Source organism: Empidonax traillii, unplaced genomic scaffold (assembly GCF_003031625.1).
Source record: "Empidonax traillii isolate 1590-97213 ecotype Southwest subspecies unplaced genomic scaffold, ASM303162v1 scaffold197:size915647, whole genome shotgun sequence".
NCBI lineage: Eukaryota > Metazoa > Chordata > Aves > Passeriformes > Tyrannidae > Empidonax > Empidonax traillii.
This window is the reverse complement of record NW_020955390.1, coordinates 123,143-142,914: the sequence shown is the minus strand read 5'-3', so window position 1 is coordinate 142,914 and position 19,772 is coordinate 123,143. Positions and strand designations below refer to the sequence as shown.

The 19,772-nt window shown below is 37.7% G+C and overlaps 1 protein-coding gene across 5 annotated transcripts in view; it reads right to left on the bottom strand.

Annotated features, from left to right (window-relative positions):
* Window positions 1–19,772, bottom strand: part of ASAP2 (ArfGAP with SH3 domain, ankyrin repeat and PH domain 2) — an 83,443-nt gene that overhangs the window by 32,951 nt on the left and 30,720 nt on the right. For all 5 annotated transcript variants that reach the window (XR_003571558.1, XM_027886922.1, XM_027886919.1 and 2 more), the window contains exons 4-9: window positions 14,682–14,756; window positions 13,031–13,080; window positions 3,608–3,737; window positions 2,043–2,128; window positions 642–717; window positions 51–137 (exon numbers count right to left, since the gene is read on the bottom strand). Coding sequence is in view for 4 of the 5 variants with exons in the window: in XM_027886922.1 (XP_027742723.1) it covers window positions 51–137; window positions 642–717; window positions 2,043–2,128; window positions 3,608–3,737; window positions 13,031–13,080; window positions 14,682–14,756 (504 nt within the window). In the remaining variant the exon portion in view is untranslated. The remainder of the gene's footprint in view (window positions 1–50; window positions 138–641; window positions 718–2,042; window positions 2,129–3,607; window positions 3,738–13,030; window positions 13,081–14,681; window positions 14,757–19,772) is intronic.

Sequence of the window (19,772 nt, the reverse complement as noted above, 5' to 3'; positions counted from 1 at the left end):
AGAAGTAATTAAAATAGGTATTACAAAGTTAAACCATCTTATATGCTTACCTCTTTCTGATCAACTTGGAGTGCTGATTTTAAAATATCCCTAAGCTGTGTTAATTGTCTTCTTTCTTCATCTTGTGCTTGTTTAATCTTGAATGAATAAAAACACGGGTTAAAAATAACATTATTTTCTATTTTCAATGAAGGTCTTTCAAATTTACTGCTTAATTAGTTCATTTCTCTAAGAAATGTTCAGCAAGAATGAAAACAAAGAGAAAAGATAATGTAATCGATTTATTTTCCTTTATATCTTCAGAAAACTTGATAATGGCAAGGATGTTGTTGGATTAAGACTTTCATATTGCCTCACAATATTCTTGCTTCCTTGTGTTCCATTTGAAACCACCTGTTATTTTCCACTTAGTCAGTAAACACTTTAGAGCAAAGGCTGTTTTCCAAACACTTTACACAGTGGGGTCCTGAACTGAAACTAAGGCTTCTGAATGCTTTACTGGAACAAGATTTTACTCAACAATCTACTGAAACCCTTAAAATGCTGACTATTAAAACAGTCAGCCAACCTGAACCAAAATGTTCATGCTTCTACTGTAAAAAACTAAATTTACAACACAAATGTGAAAGTTTGCTACTCACTGTATAAAGATCTGTTGAGAGCGTCTCAATTGAAGGCTTGAGACTTTCAACTGCTTTTAACCCATCCTGAAAGAAACTTGAAAAGAAAAGCAAAAAACCAGTTGTTATTAAACTTCACTTTGTATTTTCTGCTTAAAAAGTTGCCAAAGGAAGACATGCATATTATTATGCCATGCCATAAACTTCAAAACATTAAACTGTTTTTACAATGCATCTTTGGCTGATCCACCTCTTTATTTCCATCACAGCTTATTCTAACATGCAAAATCCCCAATTAGATTCAGAACTGCCACAATCCACTGCCACATGAATTTTCCTCATTCTCACCTCAAATACAGGTTCTCATCCCATTTTGTGAAGGCCCAGAACAAGCAAGATTCATTTGCAGAACAGCAAAAGCTCTAGTAGATATAAAATAATTATGACTTCTTGAAGCCAAATAATTTCACGTCTGATGCAATCTTTCTACTAAAGGAAACCTTTGTTTCCCAAGCATTAATTACACTCTACATGTAAACTGAATATGCTACATCTTACTGTATTATATGTATTCTTGTATTGGCAGAGTAACATTATCTATGCCAAGTATTCCAGCTTTTTAAAAACCCCAATAATTCCAATTTTAAAAATAAATTTTAAGAAACCACAATTACATGCATATTTGATTAAAAATTGCTGCATTGTTTGCAACATGAAATATTTTCATTCTGGGAAGCAGACATGAAAGTGACAACACAGCACAGCACTTATGTTTTTGAAATGTTATTAAACGGATAGAGCAGATGAGCGACATACCAGAAGAAAAACTAATTTTAAAAGCAACATAGGGGGAAAAATACACAGATGTAGACCGGTGTTTGAAGAAGAAAACAGGTTAGCAGTGGTTCTTCTAAGGTTATAGCTGTGACTTCATTGCTACATTACTGATTTGTAAGAGTATCATAAAAAGGACATAATTCTAATGAGAACTATGTGTTTTGTTACTGGGTCCTCCAATTAACTAGAAAAAGAGTGATTCTTTCAACATAGTTTAAACCCACTGTTTATGCAATTTATTTTTCTTTAGCAGAGAATTAAGTCAGATCATTGCTAGATACACTCAAAAAAGTCCATCAAAAGTAACAGACTAGCTGTGTTTCAGGAGCAGTTTATAAACATGGCAAATTATTGTTTGGCACTCCTCTCAAGAGACAAGTTCAACCTCATTACATGTTTTAGAAAATGGTAACAAAAGGAATGGCTCGTCTATGACAAAAGTAATCTGTCAAGAGACATCAGCAAGAGCAGTTGAATTTTAATATTTATTTTGAAAATTCTAGAAAAGCATTATGATGATGTCAAAAGTTGAAAACAAAACACTGCTCCAGTTCTTGTGTAGATATAAAGAAAACTAAAACATACTTGCACTGAGCATGAAAGTACTTGATCAAGTTCTGAAGCAAGTCCACTCCCTTTTTAATCTTGATTTCATTGACTTTCAGCAGGTACTGTTAAAACAGTAATTCACAAAAGAAATCAATTATTACTGCTACAGTGTTTTTTTTTAACATTTACTTTCAGTTATATTTCAACAAGCTTTAACAGTTGCAGATTTAGAAGACCTAGAGAGAATGCATCAAAAAGTGGCTTTAAGGGTTAAATCACACAAATGGAACTGTTGTCACTGCTGATTTTTTATATCCTGTGAGGATATTTCACTTTGATTTGTTCAAATTGATAAAACATCCTCTAAGGCTCCTAGGGAAAGCCTCTGTTAAAGAAAGCATGGAAGGGTTTGTGAGGCAGATTTAGGAACACATTCTTAAACCTAGGAGCACACCTAAGAATCTATCTTACTAGTTGTTAAATTCATTGTTAAACAGATGTCATTAAGGAGGAAGCCAGTTTACTAAAAAAAAAGTGAGGGATTATTTTAACAATTTTTAAAATCTACCTGTTGATTTTATAGTTTTCATTATCAAAAAGTCCCCTTTTATGACTATTCAGAGGTAACCAAGTAAAAACTTTTTTTTTGTCCAAAATCTGAAGAAATACAGGATACACTTCAGCTATTCCATATTTAAGGTAACCTGATCCAATTTCACAGACTTCACCCTGCACTACCGCTACAACTGACTCACGTGAACTTTGCCTTTACTGTGACACAGCAAGAGAGAAGCATCTGTTCCTGGTTGTTTCTTAGGAAGGATACAGATGGGCAATTAGCTGACAACATCCATATGTTTATTGGGTACTCCAATCCCTTTATGCGTTTTGAACACTTTAGTCTGACTCTGTATAGGAATGTGAAGTTTTTCTTTTGAGTGCAAGCAGTTACTAGAAGTGGTATTCAGGACAACTGCAGTTATGCTATGCTGGCATATGAGTCAAATTAGCTATAATCATCACAGTAAAATCACCCGTGGTATATTTTTGAGTTAATGAATAGAAAAAACGAACACAGCAACTTGAATTCCCAACCACGGAACCAGACGTGTCCTTAAACGAATCGAACCAGAAATATGAGATTTAACATACTGCAAAATCACAAAGACTTCCAAGTAGAAACATTCTGAAACATCTTGAAAGACAACATCCTTAGCACTTTTTCTCTGCACCAGCCCAGCACTGTGCTAGACTAGAGTCTCTCCTCATGATAACGCAACAGCTGTCAGCACAGGGAACAATTCAGAGAATGATCTAGGGCTTAAAATAACTTAAAGTGAATTAGTAGTGTAAAGGTTTATTTATTTTAATCTCTTAGTGATTTACTGAGCTTTGCATTAATTTACTTGTTAAGTGAAATTAGAACATACCTAAATTCCCTCCTAAGTTTGTACATGATAAAAAAATGTGTTTTCACAAATGGAGGCTACTAATAACTTGGCATTTCCCTTTAGTGTCACGGCTGCCATTAAACAATTGTGGTTTTCAAATCTTTCCTAAAAACAGAAGCAGAACAATATGAATTTCACGTTGCATCTTACCTCACACATCTGTAACTGGAAGAACCTTCTTTCTTTCTCCATCTCTTCTGCAATTTCAGCTCCACTTATTTCTGTACGGATCATCCCATGTAGCTTAGCATGTTCTTTTTTCTCCTTCTCTATTTTTGTACTATAAGGCAAAAAGAATCAGTCAATGAAGTGAGAAATCCACAGCTTCTCAGGAAATCTGATTATTCACAAAGTCTTCTGACAGATGCAGAGCCAAACTCCTGTAGCTTTGCATACAACTCACTTCCAGATGACATTTCATTTGAAATTTGACAATGACTAAAGATCAGCAATGACATACAGTAGCTGAAATCTAATTCAATCATCTGTTGAAATAATGTTCTGACAGATATTCCAAAGGAAGACACTAAGTGAGAAGATACTAAGTTCTTACTCTGAAGAAAGAAAATACAGGAAAAAATAATGAGCTTTAATTGAAAACATAGGGGGTTGTTTAATCCCAACAGAGCAAACACTGGTTAACAGAGTTCAATTATGTCACCAGATTTATTGAGTCTTGCCTGTCATCAAGTCATCTTCTATATATACAGGGTTTCCTAAGCCAAAATCACAGTTGCTGTCTCTACTTGCTGCTGAGCCAGTTGGCAGTGGGAATGCCGGCCAGCCGGCTGTGCGCAGACTTCAAAGTCTGCTAGACCAGCTGTCCTAATTCCCTAAAAGTTTCCACGAACATTTTCGAAGAGCTCTGAATAAAACAGGTTCTTCTGCAGAATATAAATGGATAACCAGTGCCTCCCATAAACACACTTGTGCATTTGTTACAGCTATTCTTCGTATTGTTCCTAAAGGCAGCGGCATAATTAGACAACCCAGTTAGACAAGTCTGATATGGAAAAAGAGAAAGATAATAAGAAAATAAATAAGGGTGTTCGCTTTTTGGAGAAAGACTATTAGTTTGCCACTCATACTGTTTAGAATCTGAAAATTCAAAAAAAGCTTCCTGAGGAAATGCTATACTGCTGGTGAATAAGCAGAAGCATTACACAGGAACACAGGAAGGAGATCAGAGGAACAAATAACACACACAACTGTCCTACCTCCTCTTGGGTAGTCAAGGTCTCTCTCTAAAAAGATGACATGTCTCAAGTACTCTCTTAACCTGATGTTAACATTACCTTAACTGCTTACAGAAAATGTCCTAGATGGTCTAAGGACTTCCAATCAACAAAGTATTCTGAACTTACACTTCTCAAGAATGAGGAACTGCCTCCTGTTACACCTCGGGCAGTAAGGAAAAACAGGAATTAATCCCATTAATCCCACCCCATAACATACCCGCTGGGAAACATTTTGAGCAGCAATTTGAAAAGCCCCACTGCGCTCTCAGCACTGGCAGGCACAGCAGAGCCATCCCTGTGCAATATTCCAGCAGCCAGCACATCCAGCCTGCACTGCACTCCTCCTCAGCCCATCATATCTTGCCAGAAGCACATGTTTGGAGAGAAGCTCTTCTCCTTTGAAATAAATATTCTGAAAAACTCCAGTCACCTGAATAAAACCTCAATTCCAGACTGTTCTGTTTTCATGAAAAATAAGTGTGTACTCTTACCCAGTTACTGCCAATTACGCCATTTTGTAGGCACAGAAAACAGAGTCCAAACACAAGAATTAACTAGACAAACCTGAACAACGAAGATAAACCACTGCAAAAAAGACTAACAGAAAATGACAAACACGCAGCTCCCTTCTAGCACACACTCTAGGACCTAGAGTTTTCATTATATCAATTTTGATAGTCTTAAAACACTTAAACCGCAGAGCAAAGATGCAGGATGTTTCAGCTCTCTCAATTTCCACATATAACTTAACAATTCTTGAGGTCAGAGAATTCATTGAAATGTGTGTGAAGGCTAATAACTATCAATTGTTATTGTATGGTATTTTCACTGTTTACAGAGAACAATACTAAAACACAGGATGACAAAGCCATCTCCAAAATCGTAAGAGCTTATTAGCATGTCATAAAGTGTCTCTAAATGCTCGTTAAACCAAAGGACAATTAATACTGCCAAAAAGTCAAACATTATGCACAATATCACAGCATCCATTGTATTCCTCTTAAAAAAAGCTAGATTTTGGTGAAAGAGTCTTTTCAATTCTTTAAAGGATAAATCATGTTCTACAGGCAAAAAAAAATAGTTAAACCAAGACAAAAGCATACCAATCTCTACCAAGTAATTCAGAGAAAGACATCCTTGAAGCCATTTGTTGGAGAGTCAGGCTATATTGCTTCAAAACCTCAAAAAGATGCTTTGCCAAAAGCCCCAAAGCACCTCTCAGTGGCAAATACCAGAGACACATGACAATGCATTTCACACGTGCATTTATTATTTGTGCTTTTAATCTCTCACTACATCTTCATTTTTGTAACCCAGAATTTATCCTGCTATTTTGCTACCTCCTATGTGACTGATACTACAGGACACTTTGTTTCTAGGGAAACAAAGAAATTCTGTACAGCAATTTTGCATGCAAATCTGCGTGCAAAAGGTTAGCTGTGTTTCCCATCCAAATGCAAGGATCAGTTCAGCTTCAAGTGTCACTCTATTTGACATTAACCAAATCCTTTTGGCAAAGGCAGTTCTGTGGCATAACACTGTGGAATTTCAAATATTGCAAGGTATTCAAGTTTTCCAGGTAGATCAATTAGGCAAAATTAATGTGAAAATTGTGAAAACTCAAAAAAAAACTACTCCAAAAGCAATAGGAAAGCAGTAAACGTTCTGTAATGCTGCTGCTCTTGAAGCTCGTGCAGCACATACCACATGTATCACATAGACTTTGCTGACTAAGATTAAACTCCGAGCACACGTCAGACCATTTACAACGCAGCTGCACGTAACTAATATACAGCGAGCTCAGATGTGTGGAGCAGACAAGCAAAGCAGAAACACAGGATGAAGAACAACAGAAATGTCAAACAAAGTGAATGGTCTCACTCATTCAGTTTCCAAAACAAGACTATTTTTACAGCTCTAAATTGAAAAGCAAATGTTTTTCAATATAAATTATAATTTGCATTTCAAATAAATCAATTTTGCCATATAGATCATGGTATAAATAAATACCAAAGACGGGTATTTATTTTCAGCTAGTCAATAAGGGTAAACAACCAGAGCACCCTGTGCACATGCAGCAGTAGTGAACTGGCTGGATGGGAAGCAACACTTGCTCTTCCTCTCCTCCATACAGCAGCAAGACAGGCTGAGTCTGACCACGTATATGAGAAGCTGCAGAGACTAGGAACAGCACATGGAAGGAACACACTTGAACTGGGAGAACTCTGGAAAATGGAGTGCTTCTGAAGGCTAATCTGTTTTTCACTGGGTAGAAAAACTTGCTGGACAGTTGAGCCCAAGGAGTGCTGGTGAATGGAGCTGCTCCAGCTGATGCCTGGTCACTAGTGGTGTTCCCCAGGGCTCAGTACTGGGGCCAGCCCGATTTAGTATCTTTACTCAGTCATCTGGACGAGGGGATTGAGTTCACTCTCACTTTTTAGTTTTTAGAGAACACTGAATTGGAGTGTGGGTCTGCTGGAGGGTAGGAAGGCTCTGCAGAGGGATCTGGGCAGCCTGGATTGATGGTCTGAGGCCAATGGTATTAAATTCAATAAGGCAAAGGGCTGAGTCCTCCACTTGGGTCACAGGAACCCCAGGCAGCATTATAGGCTGGGGAAAGACTGGTTGGAAAGCTGTCTCATTGGAGAAAGACCTGGGGGTATGGCTGACAGCAGCTGAACAAGAGCCAGCAGTGTGCCACTGGCAAGAAGGCCACTGGCATCCTGGCCTGTATCAGCAACAGTGTGGCCAGCAGGACCAGGGCACGGATTGTCCTCCTGTGGTCAGAACTGGTGAGGGCCCACCTCAAGTACTGGGCTCAGCTCTGGGCCCCTCACTACAAGCAAGACACTGTGGTGCTGGAGCATGTCCAGAGAAAGGCAATGGAGCTGGTGAAGGGTCTGGAGCACAGATCCAATGAGGAATAGCTGAGGGACCCGGGATTGTTTAGACTGGGGAAAGGCTCAGGGGAGCCTTACTGCTTTCTAGAACTACCTGAAAGGAGGTTGTAATGAGGTGGAGGTCAGTCTCTTCTCCCAGGTAATGAATGGCCAGTCTCTTCGCGAACGAAGAACCGGGGAAGGTCTTTCCACCTTCCAGCCTGCGCATTGGATTTTTTAGGTGAGACACAGTGTGCGCGGAACTGAGACCACCCTTTAATCCTGAGGTTCATCTGCTGGGGCCAAGCACGCTTGGACGGTGGCAGCGAGGTCCTCAGGACGTAGATGGATTGCCTTACAGGGCTAACGAGCTCCATCTGCCCGGGGAGTGGCCCCGACCGGGAATCGAACCCGGGTCTCTGCAGTGACAGTGCAGTGAATTTTCCCCTGGACCACCGGGGGCTCCCTCCCAGGTAATAAGCAATAGGACAAGAGCAAATGGCCTCCAGTTGAGCCAGGAGAAGTTTAGATTGGATATTAGAAAAAATTTCACCCAGCAAGGACTGTCAAGCATTGGAAGAGGCTGCCCAGGGGAGTGCTTGAGTCACCATCCTTGGAGATATTAAAGAGGTGTGTATATACAGCACTTAGGAACATGGTTTAGTGGTAGACTTAGCAGTGTTAGGTTTATGGCTGACTTTGATGAACTTAAAGGTATTTCCCAACTTAAATGATTATATTATTCTATTCTGTGATTCTATATTAAAGCTACCTTGCTTAGCGTTTTCATTCTATGTCACTATATTCAAGTTGTGACCTCCACTTTGCCTTATGCAGTTGCTTTAAAAGGAAATGTGACAGAAATATCTATCATCTATGAATATCAATGATCTAGGGAGTCAAATTAGAGCTTTGAAGAAGTAATTTGATAAAAGTTTTTTTTTAATATTATTTAAAACATGAGTTTAGCGAACTGGAAACATCATCACTTAAACAAGTAGCTGTACACACATCTTTACAGAAGACTGTATTTACACTTTGTTCATTTTTCCATTGACTTTAAATGAGTCAGAAACAAATCATTAACAACAGAGTTATATCTAGATACGAGCACTTGCATTTCTTCACAATAATGTAATGAAGGTTACTGCCTATCTTATAATGCCATAAGCACATTTAAACAACTTGTTCTCTTCAGGCAGTTGTGCACAAGAGACTTCATGCCCAGTTTTTAAAAGGAGAATGGCAAAAGAGAACAGGCAGCCAGCCTTCCAAGGAATAGCTTATTAGTTTTCATTAAACCTTTACATTTCACAGCATTAGCACAATGGTTATTAAAGAGGACTTCTGAAGATAATATATATATCCACAGGCCCCAATATAAGACACTTTTATTTAAAAAAAATAACCTTTCTTTTCAGGAAAGTCAGGTTTGTGTCTGCAATACAGACATACTCAGCTAAAAAATTTGTAAATAGTAACCTTCAGTAAGTTTCTGCTTCTATTTCCTGCACAAAATTGATACAAAGTCTTTACCTCAAAATCTATCCCAACAGGACCCATTAAACTGAAACACGTGGGTGAAATCTGGCTCAGTGCCTTCCTGAATCTGATCTGTCTGCTGGGAGAATGAGCAGTTTTTATGACATGTGTACTCCTTCCCCGTATGCTCCCCTGGCACGTCTGCCATCAGTGTTTCAGTACATGTGGGACAGCAACTGCCCTCGTAGCACAAAGAGCCCAGTCTGACACAGCCCCTCCCAAAGGACACGGCCCCGTCCCGCGGTGCCGCCGCTGGGGCTGCCAGCATCTCCCAGCTCCCATGGGGGAAACAATGGCTGCAACTCAGGTCCCAAGAGAAATGCACTGCTTTAAAGCTTTAAAAACGTTTTAAAATCTTTACGGCTCCAACTGAATCATGTTAATGACTGATGGTGAGAAAAGATGAATTATTCATGAATGTTACCTGAGGACAGTCCCAGTTTTTGACTGAGGTAGGCTTACATGAAGCTATAGTTTTACTTGCCCCTCATACTCCCTTGTTCAAGAGCAGCCCCAGGACATAACAAAAAATAGATCCAGCCTCCCTCAGTTACTTCAGCTAAGGCGATTCTCAGGAAAACAGTCTGAGAAGTTAGGTGGCTACAGGGCAAAGAAGATTATTATTGTGTAATAATCAACGATGATGAATGTTGATCCAAGAGCATAAGAACGGATCTTAACATCCCTCTCCCAAACAAGAGCATACATAGTAATTTTAAAAATATTTAATTACATATCAAGCTTGGAGCAGCAGCTTAGAAGTTGTTATGAGGAGGAAGCAAAACAGGCCATTTTTAAATTAACTTTATTTCTTTTCAAATAGGTCACACTTGGGTATATTTGCACTTGAGAGGTCATCACAGAGATGCAAGTAAGTGAGATTAGACAGTGTGACAAATAAGCCCTAATTTTTCTTTATAAAGACAGCAATCAGGATGAAGACTGTCACTTCCCCACAGACTACAAAAATACCGCTTTGCTATCTGGCACATCTCTTCACAGGTCTGTACTTGTGAGTAGGAAATGCAGATGAACGATATGATGCTAAGCATATGATACAGAGGGATGTGCAGAAAAAGAGCAGCCTAGCAGCCTCGAATGGTTGGTTAACCCAAAGGGAAAAGGGAGAGGAATAAAGAAAAAAAAAAAAAAACTTATTCACATATTTGAAGAAGAATCACTGGAAAAGACAGCTAGTTAAGCACAAATCTAGGATTAGTTTTTGGCTCAATCCAAACAAGGAGTCATCTAAAGTACCTGACTGAAGAAGGCTGAACAGACCTCTGGCTATCAGCAACTACAGCCACCATTCTGCTCTGGCAACCCAAGCTGCAGGTGAGACTGAGGTTACCTCTACCAGTCCTTTTGTCCTTTTTGTTAAAACACAGACTACCAAGATACAACAACAAAAACATCGAAATCTGCACTTAAGAATTCTTGAAGGAAGTCTGCATCCACCTACTGCTACAGATGACCAAAATGCACAGCTATAAGGAAGTTCAGATCCACTTGGAACAGCCACAGAACAAAAACAGCTTTACTCTCAAGAAACCTCAGCAGCATATATAACAGCAACCCAGAGAAACCTCACTGTATTCCTATGTCCCAAATTTATTATGAGATAAAAGTTGATCTGAACAAAGTCAAATTAATATTCTCATCCTAGTCTCAAAAACCACATCATTAAACTTCCCATCTCTGATTTGTAATGACCAATGCTCAATAATGACAGCTGGTAACATCTCAACTTATCTGAGGACTGATCTTATGCACAAGAGGTCTGACAAGTCACACAGTCTACTGAATTTAACAAAACCGTGGAAAACTGGTCTGCTCCTTGGCACAAGCAACACAGTTTGCAGTGAAAAACAGTATTCCCTGACTGCCAACTTTAAGTAATTTGTGCTGTTGTAAAACAACCACAGACACAAAAAAAAGCAAAAGAAGCAGCCCATTGTTTTAAAGAATTTTCTTGAACACAGAATTCCCAGACTCCTTATCCCAAGCCTCAAGCAGACAATTATTTGGTCTTCATCAAAGTCAAGGAGTCAAACAGGCTGGACTAACAGCTTTAAACTCTGCAATATTGATGTGGAGCTTTCATCTAACCACTTAAAGAAAAAAAACCCAGATCACTCAGCAACTGTACCAGCCCACCACTCAGAAATATCAAAAGAAATGGTTCATGGATCTGAAAGAATTTCCTGATTAACATGTGCTACCTTCAGTTTTTGCAAGTTGAATAACCTGACATGTAAATGACTTAGAAAGGAGAATTGTCAAGGAGATCTGCTTCATTTGTTAAGAATTTGCAGAAACTACAGAGGTAACTTGAAAAGAAGTATTTCCTTACAGTGGAAAAAGAAACATGTTTCAGATCAAAACACAAGTGTCTTTTACTTGAAAGCAACGTCATAAAACAGGCTATCTAGAGAATTGCTGATTAAACAAAAAAAATCTCATTATATCATACAAACAGCAATGGATTCAATCCCACAGACAGAAAACACAACATCACATTTTTAGGTCCTGAATGACACAGCAACATTCCAACATGTTCATAACCTAAAATGAGAATCCCCAAATATACAGATTCTAAATATACATTTTCTAAGAGGATTTTTTTACTTTTCAAGTACTTAACTACATTAAATAACAACTGAAAATATTTCTGGAGTATCTGATTCTGAAAAAGGCTACCAGCTCTGAGCAAACTGTGGATCAAGTACAGATCTTTACATCACTTCAACACACCCTAGTGAATATTATATCAGAAATCCTAAAAGCAGCAGAGATAACAGGTCCAGTAGTAACAGGGCTCTTGGTGTATGCCCCAGTAGCATGCAAATGTATTTTAAATTCTGCACATAAAATTTGTGGGATGCCACTATAATAGTTAAACACAAGTAAACATTTCAGATCCAGCAATCAAGTACTGGTAGACAACAGCAGACTAAACTGTAGGACTATTCTTTATGGTCTGTCCTCAGAGACCAACTACTGCCATGGACAATGACTAGAAATGTTAATGACTTCAACAGTCAATAACTGGTATGGCACCAAATGAGACTGCTCACTGGTATCACGAACACGAAACACTGGAGCCATCACAATCTTCCAAGGATTCCAACGGTCAGACTGGAGGTTTATCTCAGTGTTTCAGAATGTCTTATTATAAAATCCAGCTACAGGTAGGCAAAAATTTTTGAAGAATAAGTTTTGAAAACTTCAGATGGACTAACTCAGTGGGCACCAGAGAATCATTACAACTTTGTGCAACTGAAAAAAAAAAAATGGTGCTGGATAAGCAGCCAGTCCAGTTGGTTGTGGATCTGGAAGCTATTATTGTTAAACAGTGTCATCAGATGTGATTCTTCTTGACCTGTATCATCAGAAAAGGCCTAATGCATGCAGCATTATTTCAGAATAAAGATACTGGACATGTGACACAAAAACTCAACTGATATCCACAGTCCAGGTAATAATGTAATGTGGAATAAAACTCACTACAAAATTCTATTTCCGTGACCATCAGCTGTGCTGATACAATTGACCCAGCCGACCCAGGAAACAACTGTTCCTCATGTAGGGCACTGAACCACTTAAGATTTACAAGGTACCAGAATCAACTGTGTTTGATATTAGCTGTTGAGCTTTATTGACTCAATTCAGTTATTTATAAACTTACTTTATAGCTGTTTACACAGTGCATCAGGTACCTTCAAACAAGTGGCTTATGGTAAGTTGGGCTAGAACACATGACATGAGACACAATTTACAAGCCTCAGATAGGTGTACATCCACTTCTGGTACATGATACACCCGCTGAGAGCATCCAACCTTGGCATTAAACAATGACCTTTACAGATTTCAGTTACACTTCCCTTTTAAATAAAAGTTTAAAAGATACATACACTTTTGTTTCATAGTCCTTCCAAGCTTTATCAAAGGGTTTTTTCAGGTCCTGTCAAAAAAGAAAGGAAAAAGAAAAAAATACAGCCAGTTATTTATATGAAAAATACTGTGGCTCTAACAATGAAGACACACCTTGGCCACTTGCAGTGCCTACTAGAATAAGGGACTTCACTCTTTCTTGAATGGCTCACCTAAGGGTTGTGCAAAAGCAATCTTGCACACAGGAAAACAATCTTGTAAAGAGCATTAATGCATTCATAATTTTAAAAGCATCTCCAGGATGTTTTTTGTTATGGTTTTCACAGCTCCATTTTACTCCTTAAAAGGTAAACCATGGTAACCCAAGAGCATACTATGCAATTAATTAAAGCAGCTTTTTTCTCATCAATCTCTGGCTCTGCTGGAAAGAAGCACCTATCCTGAGGCTGCAGCACCGTCTTGGCTAAGGACTTGATTCATCCCACTCAAGTTTAAGAAATCAATTTCCCACTGCCTTAATGGGACCAGAATAGGCCATATGGCTCAATGTAACTAATTCCATGAGAAATTTAAATTACTTATGTTCCAAATTCCTTTATTTTCTTTCCTCTGGAGAAGGTAATTTGGATAAAATGATCTTAACAAGTTGTAAAGTTATTTCACTGATGTCTGAAAATGGAACAGCTGAAATTCTGCTGAAGTTCAAGAGATCAGACAACTACAAAAAAAAAAAATACCATTAACTGTCAGACACTGGAAAAACTTTGCAGCTACAGATTAGGAACTAATTCTTACATGTCAGCTAGTTATTTTGACAATTAATAAATTAACTAAAGCAGCATTTGATTACATTCCCAAGGCAGTGGAGCAACACTGTACTGTAACAGATGCATGTATTCTGACATGGAAAAAGAGAAGAACAAGAGGAGTGAAATGCGGTAAGCAAACAATACAAAGATAACAAGTCTATCTTACTAAATAATCTATTTATCCTCCAGTAATTTACAGAAACATTTTTAATTTATGTACATATTTTTCTCCTTCCTTCAATGTCCTAGAACAATAGCTGCCAGTCGCTTCCTGTTTGCTCACTACTAAACAAAGCATAAGCCAAACAAGTTTGTTCGCTATAGGTTCTGAAATTTATTACAAACATATCATCATTTGAGTCCTAAGTTATTGTTATTTCAAATAGGAAATATCCTTGGGGCACAAATAGATTTCAGCTTCATTAACAAAAATCCTATTCTTAAACAGTCTAATGTGTCTTTCTTAATAATCCATTTAGTTCTAGGTAAGTTTAGAATGCTAAATAAACATATTAATAATAATAATCCTTTTAAATATAGTACTACCCACTCCTCAACTAAGCATCTGAATCTTACACCTCTTTCTCTGTTTATCTTTATCTCAGGTCTGTTTTTAAAGCTTCTCAAATGTTGCTTTGTATGCATAGTCAAGAATACATGGTAGGCAAAACCACAAACTGAAAGGATGACTCAATTCACACACACACACAGAAAATCCAAACAAAACCCCCAAAGTCTTGTTTATTAAGCTAGTAGGTTACTTTAATATCCCATGCCTTCCCTCACATAAGATTAATATCCTAGCTAAATGTATCCATTGCACCAACAATCACCTTACATATAAACAGGAAGGTCAACATACCCCTTTTACTCCTTTCAGATCTCCCTTCAGCAAACTGTCCAATGGAAAAGTGATTATGTTGTTCATATTCTGAATCTGTAACAAGAAAATTGCACCAAATCATTTAATACATTCAGATATAGAACATAAACTGTCTTAATACCCCTATTTCAGAAAGTTTCACAAGGAAATCTTTCGTATTATTTTCCTATCCCTGCCTTATGAAGATGTTTATCAGCACAGCCAGTAATCAAAGATAGAAGCAACATGAGTTAATTAAACTTACTCTGGAAACACTATAACCCAAGCCAGCAGGAAACTTCCAGAATTACTGCTGATTATAAATACCTCATCCAACAGACTGCAAAATAAGACCACTAATTTTTACATTGCCTGATTTCACTGTTTAAATTATGTGAAAACAATCATAGCATTTTTCAGCACTAATAATTTTAAGTTCATGAATGTATTTTAAATTAACCTTGTTTATTTTCCAGTCTCTTCAGACTTATTCCATAAAATGTATCTGCTACTCTTCCAATAAATGGCATTTTGTTCTGACAGAAGTTATAAAGAATGTTGGCCTGTAAAAAAGCCACTATTCCAATATTTCCCATGTGTTTTTAAAAAGTAATACATCTGCCGTATTTATCTCATGTGAACTTTGAAATAAGGATTTTATGAGGTCTTCAGTATGTAAGTTTACTATAATTCAACAGAAAACAAGTACTTCAAGAAGATAAAAATAATTTCAAATGAAGACAGTAAAATAATCATGGTTTTAAGTAAGTATCTGTATGATAATATTTTGATAAGGGAAAAGAATGAGGAAAGATTGCAGGAATAAGACAGCCAGAAAAATAATCTTCTTTATGATTCAGAGAAAACATTCAAGGTATGGACCATAATGTCTAAGCAGAGAGCTTAAACTGTAACAATTCAAATGGATTGCTCTGAAAAGCAAAGCCCAGACTACTTTAGAACAACATGACGGGGAAAAAATTCAGAATAACTTTTGCAGCAGAAGGTTGCCCTTGGATGAGTTTCTTTTTTTGGTATTGTAAGCTGTTCTCTTAAAATGCAATTTTTTTCAAGAAGCACTGAAATCCAAATATGAAGATGCATTTCAAATGTTCAAATTACAGCAAGAACTTTTCATCATGTAGCCACAAATGCTTGTATTTCTTCAGGAATAATGTCAGGGACACCAAAGTCCCTTTTAGCGCAACCCATCCAAAAAAGAAAGGATACTAACACAAATGTCAAGCAAAAAATATTTGCAATTATTAGTCTCCCCAGAAATGAGAAATACAAAATATTATCACCCTGTAGTTACTTGGTGGCCTCACCAGAACAGACTCAGGGGTCCCATCCCCAGTGGTACTCAACAGCTGCTATTAAAACAAACAAGCAAAGGTCCCAAGGCCCCCACCCTTCCTCCTCAAAGAAACCACCTTACTGCATTTGCTTGAAATTTCAGTCACCAAAGGAAGAGAAAGCAAACCTTCATCAACTGTAAAGGTTACACAGATTGGCTCTGCATGGGAATGCTAAAGAAACATAGAATATCTGGTCTTTTGAACTCTTAACACAAATCACATTTCCACTCCTCCACCCTACATTTTCTCCTCCCCAACAAGCTGCAGGACTCAGCCAAAGGCCGTTAGAATCAACAAGTTAAATTTCAACTCCTTGTTGTTTGTTTTTTTTAAATACTTCCTACAAAAACTGAATGAGCAACATCTACACATGCTTAGTTGGCAGTCCTGGAAACCATCCACCTCAGCAGTACTACAACATGCTTATATCAACATAACCATTCTCAAAGATAATAAAATTATATGTTGTAGAGACAGGAGATAAGTGAAAAGGTTGAAACTACACAAAACCTAGGTAAAAAAAAAAACCAACAAACATCTAGAAGAAGTTGCACATCCAGAACGGATATCCAGGTGGAGAAGCAGAAGAAGTCCTTTTAAGATATCATCCCATGCAGTTTCCCACTTTGTTACTCTATTTAATGAGTATGACACACTCAAATGTCTAACCTAAGGATCAATACTTTCACAGCCTCCATTTAATTATTTTTCAAATCCAGTAAACAGACAAAAAGGAAGAACAAAGTATTTTATTTCAGAACTCAAGACACAGCAGAACTCAAGACAACCATTTTTTCCTTCAGTAAGAAAAGAAAAAACATCAGACCCAGAAGTATTATCCCAGACACAGTCATGTAAACATCAATCAGCCTCCAAAACAGTTATGCATGTTTCCTAGGATTTCAAGACATAAGGCCTGGAGCCCAAAGCAATTTTAAGAAAAAAGGAGAAAAAACTCTGAATTCTTTTTAAAACTTTGGAGAATGTTTGCCGATTCAAATTAATTCCTTCTCTGTGCTATCACCTGTACATTACTATCAGTCTATTGTATTCCCTATGCTCCTATTTTATTTGCAACAAAAGTAAACATACATAATGCATGAACTTGTTGTTATTAACCTAGTTAGATGAATCATACTCACTCATATTTATAAACCAGCAAGCAATACAGAGATAAAAGATCTTACATGTTTTTCTCCTCTTTCTTGAGAAGCTTAAGCTGAACTATCTAAAAATATAGACCCATTTTTGGTATGCAGAGAAGCATTAATATGCTGCAGCTCCTACTCTGCGTACAGGGAGCTAGAATGTATACAACAGCCTCTACATTTTGACTATTTTATGTTTTAAAATATTCTTTTAGAAAAAATACACGAAGGTGTAGGAAAGCTTCACAGAAATTAAAGCCATCCTGTCTCAGAGGAACACTAGCAAGTTCCATGTGTTTAAAAAAACCAAAAAAACCCGAGCAGTTGACCTCGTTTCCACTTCCAATACTGCTGCTTTGGCACTTGCAGTTTTCCTCTGACAGTTTCCAAGAAGATTACAGGGTAAAAAATCAAAACTTCCTAAGTTGGAGAAGGCTCAGAGAAGAAGAAAAAATGGCAGGAGGGAGAACATATAAACAAAACATGTAGCTGCCAGAAGTGCCGGTAGAGGCAACAAGCAAGCCAACATTCGCAAAGGGGAAAGATGTTCAAGTGTTTCAAGAGCCTACAGCTAAACAGTTGAGTTTGTTGTTTGTTGTTTGCCAGCTCTCCTGATTACTTTAAAGGACTCTTTTCCATAGGAGCTTTGGCTACTGGTGCCTGTAGTACTTCTAAAGATTTTGTTTTCTAAATCCAAGCAAAAGAAAAAAAAAAAAAAAGCCCTGTCAGTACTTCAGAAGTTAAATGTTTTAAACATGCAGACCTTAAAACTTTTTCAACTTAAACTAATCCTCAGGCAGTCACAGCACAACTCCTATTGCCATAACTAAACCTCAGATGCACCCCATACACTTGGCTGTGGCTTCTCAATCACCAGTGAACTTGCAGGTGATGGTAGTACTCCTGCTGACAAATCACTGTTTCAGTAATTTTGGTTTTTCATGGCAAGTGCTATTGGATTTAATAGTTTTCAATAATTTTCCCAGTGATGTGACCTTTAGTAGGACATGGCAAATCAACACAGTGGGGAGCAAGGGGGAACCAGAACAGCCGCTACAGATGGGATGCTTTTTGTTTTCTGAATGTTCAGCTTTAGCACACAAGCCCAAGACTTCTTTCACTGTGCCTTTCCCTTGGACACAAGGACACAACGCTGCCTTTCCCAGTGCTCAGGCCCTGCCCCACAGCAGCACAGGTGTGTGGCCGAGCTGGGACATCACCCACCATCCATCATGCCACAGGAAAAGTCACTCCATTGAAACAGGAGCCGAACACCGCTAAGTGCCCACATGGAGCTGCTGGCTCAGCTGCCCAGAAAAATGCCTTCCCACAGGATACTGAGTGTTGCCATCAGGTACTTCTTAGAAACAGCCCCGTGACCACCACCAATACACAAACTACAGGTTGGCAACTTCTCTGTTAGGAAGTATTTTATGGGAAATCTTAAAACCATAAAGTGAAGAGTGGTAAAAGCAAAGGAAGGAAGAGACTTGCAGTTATTCCAGCCCTTCTTCCCTACCAGTGGAGGAGAATTCCAGGTTGCACATCTTTTAACCTATGTGAAAAGAACTAAGTGAGAAGCATCTATCGCTCTCTCTGGGATACTTCACCCCGTACTTTCAGAGTGAGAACCCATTTATAAGCAATTTAGTATTTTCCTCTTCCACAATCACAGTTATCTGTGAGGCAAACCATATATTGAAAATTCTTTTAAGCTTTATTCATAAATCAACCTATTCAAGCCCTGATCATTTTTTGTTACTGTCCTCTGAATTTCTTCCAGTTGGATCAATATCTTGTTGGCAAACAAAGAAAGATGTGATTCCAGGTGGAGCTGAACCCATGCCACTAAGGAGGAATAATTACATGTTGGTTTATATCTCTACAAGCATAAATCAAACACTTTTCCTCTCACCATTAGCCAAGTTTTCCTCCAGTGTACCAGTGAAAAACAGAAACAACACAACTTAAATCTTTAACCTTCACATATAATACTTCAGTCTCAAATATGTATATCTGTAGGGTTTTGCATGGACGTAACTAAGAGCAGTGAAAGTTCAGGCACTAAACATTTTTTAAAAGCCTCAGTCTGAACTATTAGCCTTGAAAGAAAATTCTGGACATAAGTTTCTTAAGTTCATTATATAAAATAGAAAAGATATTTCCTTCAATTTTGATGTTACCTTTTGCATTTAAGCAAATCTCCTTTCTTCTTACATTTTAAAAAGTAAGTAAAATAGGAGCATATGGTCAGAAAAATATTATTAGTATTCTTGTATTTTTTTATGGCTAAAGTCCAAAAGTACAATACAACTCCCAGCAAATAAAATCTCTTTTTTCCAGCTACCTTCCACAAAGTGAAAATATCAGATGCAGTCCTCTCAATCCAGCCTGTTTCATTAGCTTTAAACTTAAATAAATGAAAAAGAAAGGACAAGAGTTTGTAGAACAACAACAAATACAGAAAATGGAATTTGTTAAATAGCTACTTCATTTTGACAGATCAAATCCCTTTTCAAGGAGTGCTGACAAAGATGATGAGCAACTACAGATTTTTCTTCTCAGTGTAGCAATCTAATGTGATA